Source organism: Loxodonta africana, chromosome X (genome assembly GCF_030014295.1).
Source record: "Loxodonta africana isolate mLoxAfr1 chromosome X, mLoxAfr1.hap2, whole genome shotgun sequence".
Lineage (NCBI taxonomy): Eukaryota > Metazoa > Chordata > Mammalia > Proboscidea > Elephantidae > Loxodonta > Loxodonta africana.
This window is the reverse complement of record NC_087369.1, coordinates 79428857-79441953: the sequence shown is the minus strand read 5'-3', so window position 1 is coordinate 79441953 and position 13097 is coordinate 79428857. Positions and strand designations below refer to the sequence as shown.

General features: G+C 44.7%; 2 protein-coding genes across 5 annotated transcripts in view; one reads left to right on the top strand and one right to left on the bottom strand.

Moving 5' to 3' along the window:
• The window catches only part of KIF4A (kinesin family member 4A), a 197438-nt gene extending 193482 nt beyond the window's left edge, over positions 1-3956 (bottom strand). Inside the window, exons 1-4 of one of the 2 annotated variants that reach the window (XM_003412683.4) lie at positions 3884-3956; positions 3694-3752; positions 3396-3536; positions 3171-3285 (exon numbers count right to left, since the gene is read on the bottom strand). In XM_003412683.4, coding sequence (XP_003412731.3) covers positions 3171-3285; positions 3396-3515 — 235 coding nt within the window. In that variant the 5' untranslated portion in view covers positions 3516-3536; positions 3694-3752; positions 3884-3956. Of the gene's footprint in view, positions 1-3170; positions 3286-3395; positions 3537-3693; positions 3864-3883 lie in introns of those variants that run through there. The other variant, XM_064278511.1, reaches the window with a different exon arrangement.
• A 109-nt stretch (positions 3957-4065) lies between these two features.
• On the top strand, positions 4066-8064 carry PDZD11 (PDZ domain containing 11). Of its 3 annotated transcripts, none has more exons than XM_023551452.2 (7): positions 4066-4211; positions 4694-4793; positions 5435-5518; positions 5791-5847; positions 6350-6448; positions 7308-7368; positions 7517-8064. In XM_023551452.2, exons 2-7 carry the CDS (start codon positions 4707-4709, stop codon positions 7549-7551), a joined length of 423 nt encoding a protein of 140 aa, XP_023407220.1. In that variant the 5' UTR covers positions 4066-4211; positions 4694-4706; the 3' UTR covers positions 7552-8064. The 3 variants fall into 3 exon arrangements, with proteins under 3 accessions (XP_023407220.1, XP_010591032.1, XP_003412784.1); XM_010592730.3 differs by having other exon boundaries at positions 4066-4256; XM_003412736.4 differs by having other exon boundaries at positions 4069-4235.
• Positions 8065-13097: the final 5033 nt, after the last annotated feature.

Below are 13097 nucleotides of genomic sequence, written 5' to 3'. Positions count from 1 at the left end.
TTCTACCATGGTGAGCAGCATCTGGGGTCTTAAAAGCTTATAAGCGGCCATCTAAGATACTCCACTGTTCTCCTCTCATCAGGAGCAAGGGAGAATGAAGGAAACTGAAGACACAAGGGGAAGATTAGTACAAAGGACTAATGGACCACAACTACCACCGCCTCCACCAGACTCAGTAAAGCACAGCTAGGTGGTGCCTGGCTACCACCACTGACTGCTCTGACAGGGATCAAATATAGAGACTCCCGGACAGAGCTGAGGAAAAATGTAGAACAAAATTCTAACTCACAAATAAAGACCAGACTTACTGGCCTGACAGACACTGGAGAAACCCCAAGAGTATGGCCCCCAGACACCCTTTTAGCTTAGTAATGAATTCACTCCTGTGGTTCACCCTTCATCCAAAGATTAGACAGGCCCATAAAACAAAATGAGACTAAAGGGTCACCCCAGCCCAGGGGCAAGGACTAGAAGGCAGGAGGGGAAAGAAAAGCTGGTAATAGGGAACCCAAGGTCAAGAAGGGAGAGTGCTGACACGTCATGGGGTTGGTAACCAGTGTCACAAGATAATACAAGTACTAATTGTTTAGTGAGAAGCCAGTTTGTTCTGTAAACCTTCATCTAAATTACAATTACAGCTGGGAGGGTTTGAATGGCCAACCTTTTGATTAGCAGTCAAACTCTTAACCATTGTGCCACCAGGGTTCCTTAAGCTTGTCTTAGCTTGTCTCTAAAATGAGAGTGATCAAATGCACTGCAGCTAGGAGAATGAGAAATAAAGATGTGGAACCCCCCCGCCAAAAAAAAGAATTATGGTGCTCTTTCTGAGGAGGATAAGCAGGATAATGAAGGGTCTGGAAGCCATATGGTTTCAGGAACAGCTAAAGGAAAGGGACGAAGTTAATTAGAAGAGACTTAAGAGTCATATAACAATTTTCAAACATTTAAGTAGGAAAAAGATTAACTTTATAGTAGAGAAGCCTGGCGCTATCACCTTAATCAAATGATCAAAGTGAACATCAGCAGTAACAGAACAAATCAAAATCACATGCAGTCTGATAGGATGCATGAGAAAAACACAGCACCACTTCTACGATATTCCCACTAAAGATGCGCAACCTGAATCTACTCCTAAGTAAACATCGGACAAACCAAAATGACGAAACCGTTTACAAAATTACTGGCCTGCAAACTTCAAAAGTGTCAAGATCATAAAAAATAAAAAAAAACCTTAAGAGCTGTTTTAGAATGAAGGAAACTAAAGAGGCAGTACAATGAAATACTACATGATTTTGAACTAGATCCTTTTGCTATAAAAGGCATTATTGGGACAATTGGTGAAACTTAAATGGGGTCTGAGGATAAGACAGTAGTATTGTAGCAATGCTAATTTCATTATTTTGATAGTTGTATGGTGGATATGGGAGCCCTGGTGTCACAGTGGTTAACAGTTGGGCTGCTACCCAAGAGGCTGGCAGTTCAAATGAACCAGCCATTCCTTGGAAACACTATGTGGCAGTTCTACTCTACCCTATAGGGTTACTAGGAGTTGAAATCGACTCAACAGCAACAGGTTTTTTTTTTTTTTAATTTTGGTTATTAAGGAGCCCTGATGTGTAATGGTTAAGCACTTGGCTGATAACCAAAAGGTTGGCAGTTCGAACACACCCAGCAGCTCCATGAGAGACAGACCTGGCAATCTGCTCCCATAAGGATTATAGCCTAGGAAACCCTATGGGGAAGTTCTGTGCTGTCCTATATGGTCGCTATGAGTCAGAATCGACTCACCAGCACACGACAATAACATTATGGTTATGTAAAGTCTTTGTAGGAAGTACCCACTGAAGCATTCAGGGAACATCAGGTTGACAACTCTTCTCAAATAGTTCAACAAAAAAAAGTTCTTGATACTGTTCTTGCAACTTTTGCGTAAGTTTGAGATTACTGTTTTAATATTTTTAAATTTTGAAACAAAGTATACAATGTGCGCTGACCGGTGACATTAAAAAATATGTGAATAGCTCTTGCCTAGAAGAAGGCTTCCATTTGTCTTTGAGGGACGAACTAACATCACTGGGTAGAAATTACCAGGAAGCAGATTTCAACTCAATATAAAGATCTTTCTAACACAAATAGAGTTGTCCAAAAACAAAATATCTGCGAGTCAAATGAGTTCCCTGTCAAAGAAAAAAATTTAAGCAGAAGCTGAAAGTTCACCTAACAGATATATTGTTAGAAAACATTTTTTCCTTTGGATGGAAAGTTAAACTAGATGATGTACAAATATCCCTTCCAACTTTAAGGGACTATTATGCCATGGCTCTACTTCTTTTAAGTGGACCTCTGGTCTGAATCTGAAATAATCACTCTACGAGAATAACAATTACACACCTCTCAGGCACTGCTCCCTTCTTCAGAACGCTGCTATGGTTTTCAACAACATTAAAGCCTTAGCCTCCGCAATAAACATTTATTAACTGGCCATAGTATTCAGGAGCTTCAGAGAATCTACTTCTTTACTTTGAAGAATTCCACTTATCAGTCAAGCCCTATCTCAAAGGTTTTATGAAATTTCTCCCAAATTTCTGTGAAATTCACCCAAATCCCCCAGAGTTAGTGCCACTCTTTTTGATTTTCATACCACTTTGTTTGAAGGCAGTATTACTTTTACAGCAGGACTGATTCTGTTGTGTATTTTTAACTATTAAAGTTTTTTTTTCTTAAACGTAAGTGCACAAAAATTTTAAATTATTTAAAATCATTTATGTAGTCATCTACCTCCACTTCTACCTCCTGGACTTTGAACTCCTCCAGAGATTACTTATCTCTGAATCCTCCATAACAGGCTGTGCAGTACCTGGGCCTCAAGTAAGGTTGGCACAATGATCACCATCAGCCCTGATCAAAGAACTTATAACCTAATGAGGTTCCAGGACGAGCAAAAACATACACAAGTCAGAGATAAGCAGAACCACAGAAAGGAAATACAATATAAAACTAGCTTCAAAGGCACAAAGACCTTCACAAGTGTTATTGGGTTAGTTCCTAGACTGTGGGCATTTTGAAGTCAGGAATCATGTTTCATCCAATCCTGTATTTGCAGCACCCAAGTACAGTGCCTGACACATAGTATATGCTCAAGAAACTTTTGAGGAATTAAATAGCCTTACCTTTAAATATGCCTTTTATGAGTGGCGCTACTGCTGTATTGAAGACTTCTTCCTGCTCAGTAGAGGGGTCAAACACAAAGTCGTAGGTAAAGGATTTATCAGTACCAACCACCACCTAAAGAAGACAAGGGACAAGGCATAAGAAAACAATGAAAGGCTAGGCCACGCCCCTCGCTGCCATTTGGCCCCAGCTGTTAAAAGCTGGCCCAGGACTCTGCTACGCACCTGTGGCTCCCCGGGTACGAAGGAAAGGCATGTCTGGCAGCCCTCACTAATTTCTTTGGGGACCAGAGGGCGACAACGCAGTGCCACTCTTACAGGTATTCCCTTCACTTCTTCCTTCATGATCCTACCTCAGCACTGTCTCTGCGGAAAAAGACAAGAAGCCGCTGATGTGAATCTTGGTAGGCAGACAGGAATGGGAGGGCGTTCTCCCTCAGTTCCAGGCCTCGTCAGAGGTTAGGTTGGGTTACGGAACTCTGCGGTAGCGGTGGCAACCGCCCCCTCCCAACGGGATAGCTACCTTAGCAGATTCAGATTCACTGTCTTGGCCACGGCGAGTCGGCCCGTGATCCCAACAATCTGAAAAGAGCAAAGAAGCGTCTGGAATGGAAAAAAAAAAAAAAAAAAAAACGGAGACGGCGACGAAGGACCAAAGCACCAAGGTACCGGGAAAGGCAGAGCCTGAGCTAAGGTGTGCCCCCTTAACTCACCAAACTAAACGTCACCTTCCCTGTCTCCAGCCGCCGTGTCCCAAGCAGAGCTTTAAGCGCCAAGTTTCAAATCGGTCCCAGAGGCGCCAGCCAATCGGAACGCAGGCACCGTGTGGGCGGAGCGCGTACGTCTGCGCGCGCAGGACTGTGCGTCAGGAAGGAAAGGGCCGGCTTGGCGCACCCCGGCTCCTCTACTTTCCGACCTAGTCCTGTATCCGCTTCCGGTTCCCGGCCGGATTGGCGGCGAGCGGAATCTGTGTTGGCTGAGGCCCGACCCTGGGTGAAGGTGGTGCGGATTTTACGCAGCGGTGTGCGGGGGACTCAGGCAGTACGCGGAGCGGAGATCTGGAAGGTGGCTGATGGTGTAGGAAGGGTCGGTCTAGGGACTCCCGCCGTTACTAATCACATCTAGAGAGTGTGGGGCGGTACCTTGCTCCGAGTCCCTGTGAATAGTTGGAGGCTGCACTCCCTCGGACTTCAGACATAGATCTTTTTAGACGTGACCTCGACTTCCTCTTCTCTAAGATGAAGATGGTAACATCTACTTTGACATATTGTTGTGAGAAATGAGGTCATCTCTATAGAGTACCTAGCAGGTTGCTTGGCATCCAGCGGGTGTTCAGCAAAGTTAATAGTTTTCTTCTGACTCTTCGCTAACTTCTCTCCCCCAGTCTTATCACCTAGATTTAGGCAGGGCTTATCAACTAACAGTCTTGGTATGGGCTGCGTCTGCTTTCTTAAACTTCCTGGGCTTCTGGGGTCCCTTTTGAATCACACTTTGGTCTGCTTTGATTCACCCTTCCATTCCAGGGCCTCGCTGGAGATGGACAGCCGGATTCCTTATGATGACTACCCGGTGGTTTTCCTGCCTGCCTATGAGAATCCCCCAGCATGGATCCCTCCTCATGAGGTGCGAACCATCTGTGCGCCTGAGTAGGAGATTTTTCCCCATGGGCATGAGATGATGCATGAAAGATAGGATGGCAGGGCTAGAAAGCTAAGTGGAGAGCTAGAAAGCTACGTGGAGAGTAAGTCTTATCCTTGGTGTAGCCAGAGGGCCCATAAGCTGGATTTTAAGCAACTGGGCACATTGGAAGTTTCCCATGGAAGCCACCTGTCTGGGTACATTGACACCAGTGCCTCACATTCTGAAAATTCAGAGCCCTCTTGGAGCCCTGGTGGCACAGTGATTAAGAGCTTGGCTGCTAACCGAAAGGTTGCCAGTTCAAATCCACCAGCTGCTCCTTGGAAACCCTATGGGGCAGTTCTGCTCTGTCCTATGGGGTCGCTATGAGCCGGAATCGACTCTACAGCACTGGGTTTTTGGTTTTTTATCATTTCCATCTGTCAAGAGGTGAAGGAGTGGGGAACTATAGGTACTTCTCCACGTTATCCATCTGCTTATTTGGACAGTGTTATCTGTTCTGCTTAAGCTAAGTCCATAACTGTACTTTTTCCTGACTTCAGGGTGATGCATTAGTGTTCCAGATGAAGGTGGGTGTGAAGTCTTAAGACTGGTAATAAGATCTCTGGGGTTGCTGTGTCTTGCAGAGGGTGTACCACCCAGACTACAACAATGAGTTGACCCAATTTCTGCCTCGAATCATCACGCTAAAAAAGCCTCCTGGAGCTCAGGTGAGCTTGTGGATCAGTTGCCTCTTATTCTAGGCTAGATTTGCCCATAGTAGGAACACAGGCCTGGAGGTTGGCCATGGTTTGGGGGAGGGTGTTTGGAAAGAAGGCAGGGAAGTGAGGAAACTTCCTCTTGTGGTCAGAAAAGCTGAGCTACCACTTCCGTAATTTTTGACTTCCCTCGGGAGACACACAAGCCAGGGTGTAGTACAGTGGTGCTACTAGATGTGTTTGTGGCCTATATTGAGCCCCTGTTTTGTGCTCTTGTCTTGCAGTTGGGATTTAACATCCGAGGAGGAAAGGCCTCCCAGCTAGGCATCTTCATCTCCAAGGTGTGTGTGACGGGTAGGCAACATGGATAGCTACTTCTCTTTGTTATCAGACTGTAGAGCCCTGGTGTCCCAAGGACTGGGAGGAGGATGACTCGGTGGACTCCCAAACCAAAAACCAAACCCATTGCCGTCGAGTCGATTCCGACTCAGAGTGGCCCTATAGGACAGAGTAGAACTGTTCCATACGGTTTCCAAGGCTGTAAATCTTGATGGAAGCGGACTGCCACATCTTCCTCCCACGGAGCAGCTGGTGGGTTCGAAGTGCCAGCCTTTCAGTTAGCAGCTGAGCACTTAACTGTACACCACCAGGACTCCATAAGGGGGATACACTCTTTCCAACTTAAAATTTTCCATATGGCAAGCCATTTGTCTCCCTACATCGTCTAACACACAGGCAAAAAACAAACAAACAACAGCATCTTACATTTGATGAGTACTTAATTTCACTGACAGTCTTCTAAAATTATCCCACACTGATCATGCGTATTCTCCTTACAAACAGGTGATTCCTGACTCTGATGCACACAGAGCAGGACTTCAGGAAGGGGACCAAGTCCTAGCTGTGAATGATGTGGATTTCCAAGATATTGAGCACAGCAAGGTGAGCACAGCACTTTGAGCTGATGAGACAAGCAGCCATCCTAGGTAGGACAGGCTAGGTAGGATTAGCCTAAACTATAACTTGATATGAAAGCATCTCCTGAGGAAGCGTACCAGAGAGAAGCAGCTGTTAGTGACTCAAAAAGTTGGAGAGGCAAATTACTTTAGCCCCTGTTACGGTTCTATCCTGGGCCATAACTTTCCTTTTTTTTTCCCCCAATTTTTTATTGTACTTCAGATGAAGTTTTACAGAACAAATTAGTTTCTCATTAAACCGTTAGCACACATACTGTTTTATGACATTGGTTAACCACCCCAGACATGTCAGCAATCTCCCTTCTCAACCTTAGGTTCCCTATTACCAGCTTTCCTGTCCCCTCCTGCTTTCTAGTCCCTGCCCCAGGGCTGGTATACCCCTTTAGTCTTGTTTTGTTTTATGGGCCTGTCCAGTCTTTGGCTGAGTGGGGAACCTCAGGAGTGACTTCATTACTGAGCTGAAAGGGTGTCCAGGGGCCATATTTTCAGGGTTTCTCCAATCTCCGTCAGGCCAGCAAGTCTGGTCTTTTTTTTTTTTTGAGTTAGAATTTTGTTCTACATTTTTCTCTCGCTCTGTCTGTGATCCTCTGTCGTGATCCCTGTCAGAGAAGTCAGTGGTGGTAGCCGGGCACTATCTCGTTGTACCGGACTTGGTCTGGTGGAGGCCGTGGTAGGTGTGGTTCATTAGTCCTTTGGAGTAATCTTTCTCTTGTGTCTTTGGTTTTCTTCATTCTTCCTTGCTCCCGAAGGGGTGGGACCAGTGGGGTATCCTAGATGGTTGGGCCATATCTTTTCATTTGTACAAGCTGCTGTGTTCTTTCCAGGCTGTTGAGATCCTGAAGACAGCCCGTGAAATCAGCATGCGGGTCCGCTTCTTTCCGTACAGTAAGTAACACTCTCTTTTTCACTTACGTGGCTGGGCCCTGTGTAGGAACTCTTTAAATACCAATTACAAGGGGCACCACACATTGGGAATGGGGAATTGGGATCTCAGGCTTGAAAATAACCTGTCCTGTTTTTCTTTTTTCCCCAGATTATCATCGCCAAAAAGAAAGAACTGTGCACTAAAGAACGTTCTACATAGAGTCTGCCTAGACAAGCTGGCTAAGCCCCAGGGAAGCTACCTGGGCAACTCTCAGCCCCTTCCTAGCATAATGGAATGAGAGGGTGAGGAGACAGTGAGGCCCCACACTAAGCCAGCAAGCCAACTGCATTACCTAGACTGTACTATTAGTTACCTACTATTTTTATCCTAGGTGAGCTTCATTCCCTGAAAGAAGAAGGATGATGTTTTGATATAACCTAGCATGTAGGGAACCCTGCTAAAAAAGACAACTAACGTTTATTGAATACCATGTGTTAAACACTTATGTATATATCATATCATTTTGATTTGATTAGAGTATAGAAATTAGTAGAAAAAAGAATCCTGGGGATCTTCCATCTAATCTGACTGGCCATCTCATCCTTGTACTGTCAGAGGTCTCATATACTTCAGATACTCCAGTAGGATCCTATTTTTTCTCCCTTCTTATCCTTTCCCCCAAAAAGGAAAATCAATGCTGACAAATGTTGTTGTGACTTTTGAATGATACTGATTGGGTGTAGAATGCCAAGGGGGTAAGAAAACGCTCTTCCAAAGAGAGGAACCACTGGAAGGAACGGAGCAACCTTTTACCTGCTTCACAACTATCTGTGTCTAGCCAGAACATTAGGGAGGCCCAGGAACTTTGATGAATGGCATAGGTTGAGGGGTACTGGAGGAAATAGTGTACTTTACCCCATGTGGGAGACAGTATTAGTATAATTTTTTCTTCTCCTTTCCCAGATTCTTTGACTGGAGCATAAACTAAGGGAGGGGTTTAGATGCATTTTTTTAATTGTGCTTTAAGTGAAAGTTTACAATTCAAGTCAGTTTCTCATACAAATACACATTGTTATGTGACCCTAGTTGCTCTCCCTACAATGTGACAGCACACTCCTTCTCTCCACTGTGTATTTCCCATGTCCATTCAACCAACTCCTGTCCCCCTCTGCCTTCTCATTTCCCCTCCAGACAGGAGCTGCCCACATAGTCTCATGTGTCTACTTGATCCAAGAAGCACACTCCTCACCAGTATCATTTTCTGTCTTATAGTCCAGTCCAATCCCTACCTTAAGAGTTGGCTTCAGGAAGGGTTCCTGTCTTGGGGTAACAGAAGGTCTGGGGACCATGACCTCCGGGGTCTTTCTAGTCTCAGTCAGACCATTAAGTCTGGTCTTTTTACAAGAGTTTGAGGTCTGCATCCCACTGCTCTCCTGCTCCCTTAGAGGTTCTCCGTTGTGTTCCCTGTCAGGGCAGTCATCGGTTGTAGCTGGACTCCATCTAGTTCTTCTGGTCTCAGGATGATGAAGTCTCTGGTTTATGTGGCCCTTTCTGTCTCTTGGGCTCATAATTACCCTGTGTCTTTGGTGGTCTTCATTCTCCTTTGCTCCAGGTGGGTTGAAACCAATTGATGCATCTTAGATGGCTGCTTGCTAGCTTTTAAGACCCCAGACGCTACTCACTAAAGTGGGGTACAGAACGTTTTCTTAATACTTTTGTTATGCCACTTGACCTAGATATCCCCTGAAAACATGGTCCCCAGATTCCTACCCCTGCTACTCTGTCCCTCGAAGTGTTTGCTTGTATTCAGGAAACTCCTTAGCTTTTGGTTTCATCCAGTTTTTAGATGCATTTCTTTTCAGAGGCAGTAGAAAGATATTGGTTCCCGATTTCCAACTTGTAGTTTGAATATTATTTCTTGACTGCTGACTTGCCTTTTTTTTCACCCCATCCCCAAATAACCTGCCATGTTCTTAGATCTTTTATTACTGATTACTCTTAGAGGTTTCAGGCCACATTTTATGCCATCCACATTGGCATGTTCAAAATACCCATTCAGAATTGAAAGTTTTCTAGTGAGGTATGGGGTAAAGTACCCCGATAATGAAGCTCCCAAATTTAGGTCTGAATATTCATCTTCTGCCATCTATGCCTCTGTTTGTTTTCCAGACTTGCCCTGTAAAAATCCAAGGGAGCTTAAATATATATTTCCAGGCCCTTCCCCTGGAGAGTGATCCTGTTAGTTGGAGGTGGGGCTTAGCAATCACTATTTTTAAATAAGCACCCAAGGCGAGTCTGCAAATATGGGAAACAGTACTAAACAGTAGTAACATATCTCTATGAGGAAGATCTGGCTCTTCCTATAAATCCTACCCCAGTGCTACTATGGTACCTCTTCTAGAGCTAAGTGCCATTTTTAGATAGCAAGAGCCCTTGTGGGCAGAACTGGAGATAGATCTAATTTAGCTGTCTGTGCTTCCTGGGAAATCCCCTCCCATTGTATGCTCCTGTTTGCTCTGCTGCCCCCCAGTGGCCATCTGAGAAAGAAAAAGAGGCTTAGACACTTCCACAAAGGCATATTAACTGAATCCACCGAATGTTGAGATCTGAGACTCTCCCTGTGGTTAACAGGTTTTAAAACAACTCATCTAAGAAGTGCAGTAAACATGGCAAATAAATCCCAGCCTGGTGTCGTGGACCAGAAAGGCAAAAACCCTCCTACCCTAAATTGGTCTGCCTTTTTGGACAATTCTGTGTTGAGTCACCCTCATGATACCATTGTATTGTGGAGGTATAGGTATAGCAGGGAGAAGGTGCAAACAATAACATACTGAGATGAAAGGACCAGCTATTTATTGAGGGAGTAGATAAGAAAACAGTGGAGAACAAATTGTTTTCACCTTTGAGGTATACCAGCTCCTGCAGAACCGCATCCTCTATAGATGTCTTTTAGCAGCCAGAGAAGGTAACGTGGAATTCCTTGGGGCTGCAGGAAACTTCCACCCAATACCTGTGCTATGCAGTCAAGAAAAAATGATAGCACTTTGAGGGGTTCTTTTTTACTTCCTAACCCATTAAAACCCATTGCCATCAAGTCGGTTCTGACTCATAACAACCCTGTAAGAATGATATGCTGATTTTATGTCCTAAGCCCAGGAATTGGAAGAGAGCTAGTTAGTGGTCAAGTATTAAAACCATAAACCTGAGGGTAGGGGAGAGAGAGTGGTATTGGGAAGCCCAAATGTAATAAATTCGTCAAATTAGGCAGAGAGAAAGTCTTAAGCTATCAACAAGAGCAGGGGCTTTCAGTTGAATTTCAACCACTGAAGTACATGTTAAGGAAGGTAACAGGTTGAGATGAACTGGAGACAAAATTCAGCTTCCAGGGGCAGCCTCTAGGACCCAGAAGAGGAATTCTGGTCTTATGATCCCCTTCACCTAAAGGCAAAGCAGGAAGCTACTTTGGCCTCAAGTTGGTCCCATCCCTTAGTATCACTCCAGCAGAAAAATTGGATTGGCAATCAACTGAGCAAAGGAAATTTGCCTTCTCTACTTGTAAACTCCCAACCCCAGCAAAACTGGGAGAAAGGATACTCTCCCCTTCCTTGGGTGGAGGTGAATGGCTTTTGAAAGTAAGGGCAGTAGCCACATGCTGGAATAGCTGTTGGGGAGTGGGGGTGGGCAATGAATGGTGAAACCCAAAAGGGAAAAAGAAAGGTCAGGTTCAAAGGCTGAGTTGATTCTGGGCCTTTGTATTGCATGATGAGGAGATGAATCTTGCCCCTTACCCTGGGATAGGACAACGCAAGGTTATCCAAAAGAGTTAAGCGGTGGTTGGTAGGTAGAGATAGAATGCAGTGGAGGTATCATAAAGAGAAATGAGTATTATGTTTTTTTAGGTAACCAGTTTTGGCACTGGTCTCAGTGAGCATCATGTTGAGGTCTCTGGGTTTTTCTTCACCGTTTTGTGCAGAGACTTATCTGCACAAATGAGAAACGATGAAAGTGACCAGATAGTGGTAAAGCTCCGTCTCACCTAGAGTTAGTGGATATGGATAAATCTTTCTGAGATATAATGATGCTTCCCCAGGACCAGAAACCCTGGTGGCATAGTGATTGAGAGCTGCAACTGCTAACTGAAAGGTGCTCCTTGGAAACCGTATAGAGGAAGCTCTACTCTGTCCTATAGGGTCGCTATGAGTCCGAATCGACTCCATGGCAACAGATTTGGGTTTTTTTTTTGGTTCCCTAGGTAACTCCTCCCTAAGTAAACAGCACAGTAGACCCTCCTCATAGAGATGAAGCTCTAGGTATCCAGAAGTTCTAGTTTTACTTCATCTTTTGTTGTTCAGGAGGCCTGGCAGCACAGTGGTTAAGAGTTCAGCTGCTAACCAAAAGGTTAGCAGTTTGAATCCACCAGCTGTTCTTAGAAACCCTATGGGGCAGTTCTACTCCGTCCTGTAGGGTTGCTATGAGTTGCAATCGACTTGATGCCAAAGGGTCTGATTTTGGTTTGGTTTGTTGTTTAGATCAATCTTGTTACCCACCAGCATGACAACATCATCACCTATTTCTGTCCATACATCTTCTATTCACTTATCCATCTTCTTGAAAGAACCAATGTCTGCAAGAGAATATGTTGCAGAGAATTAAAATGTGTAGTAAAGTTTTGGAAAAAATAATATGCCTGTCCGTCCTCTGCTAGTGTTAACCAACCTCCCTGTTGCTTCCCTCATAGTCTCCTTTTAAAACATCACAGCACCCATTTGTGATATCATAGATGACCACTGCAATAGTTGAATCATGAATGTAACTAAAAATTAAGCTGCAAAAGTGCTTCTGGCCAGCTGTGTCCCATAGCTGCAGCTGAACCTGCGTAAAACGTATGTTTAGGAAGAAGATGAAGAAAGGTAGAAAAAAAAAACTAGCCTTTTAGAGGCTAGAACTTAATCAGGCAGAATAAAAGGAGTCAAGGGGACTGGATTCCTGGAAAGCAGCTGCTATGGCCCCAATCCAAGTGGCCTAGAGTCCTAGGACAGGTCCAGCTGCTATGGTCCCAATCCAAGTGGCCTAGAGTCCTAGGACAGGTCCAATCTCAATGTATTTCTATAAGGAATATCCCATAGAGGCAGATTTAAGGATTCAACACATTCTTAGACACTGTCTGTTACACCTGGGGATTAGATGAGGGCAGAGAAAACAACAATCACAGGGCTTGGTGATTTGGGGAAGCTTGAGTTTTGCCTTCCTCTGTCCACAGATGATCTGGGGTGGTGCTACCCTACTGTGATGAATAGGCCTAAGGAGTTGAGGTATAAAGTTAGTGGTATGGGAGTTCACACTCACTGTTTGATCCTCCAAGTACATGGTCATAGTCAGGAAGTCAATTCCAATGAGTGCCTGCAAAAAAGGGTCAGATACTTACCTGTACCCCTCCTTTCCCCAGTACCAGGTAGCCTTACAACCAGAAGTGGAAAAGGGCCCAGAGGAGGTTGCACTGGCTCAACTTCCCAAGGCTTACAGTACAGAACTTTGAGGAGGAGAACCCCACATTAAGCCTCCCAAGGAAAAGGGGCAAAAATGTACCTTGTGACTCCTTGGTGATGGGCTCACCCAGTAGGTGCTGTCGAAGCTGTCATACATGAAGCTGGTGATGATCAGTGTCTTCCCCACTATGAGGGTGATGAGTATGCCAATTGTCACCCTGGGCACCACCTTTCTTCCCTCAAGAGTCTATGAATCCCACCCC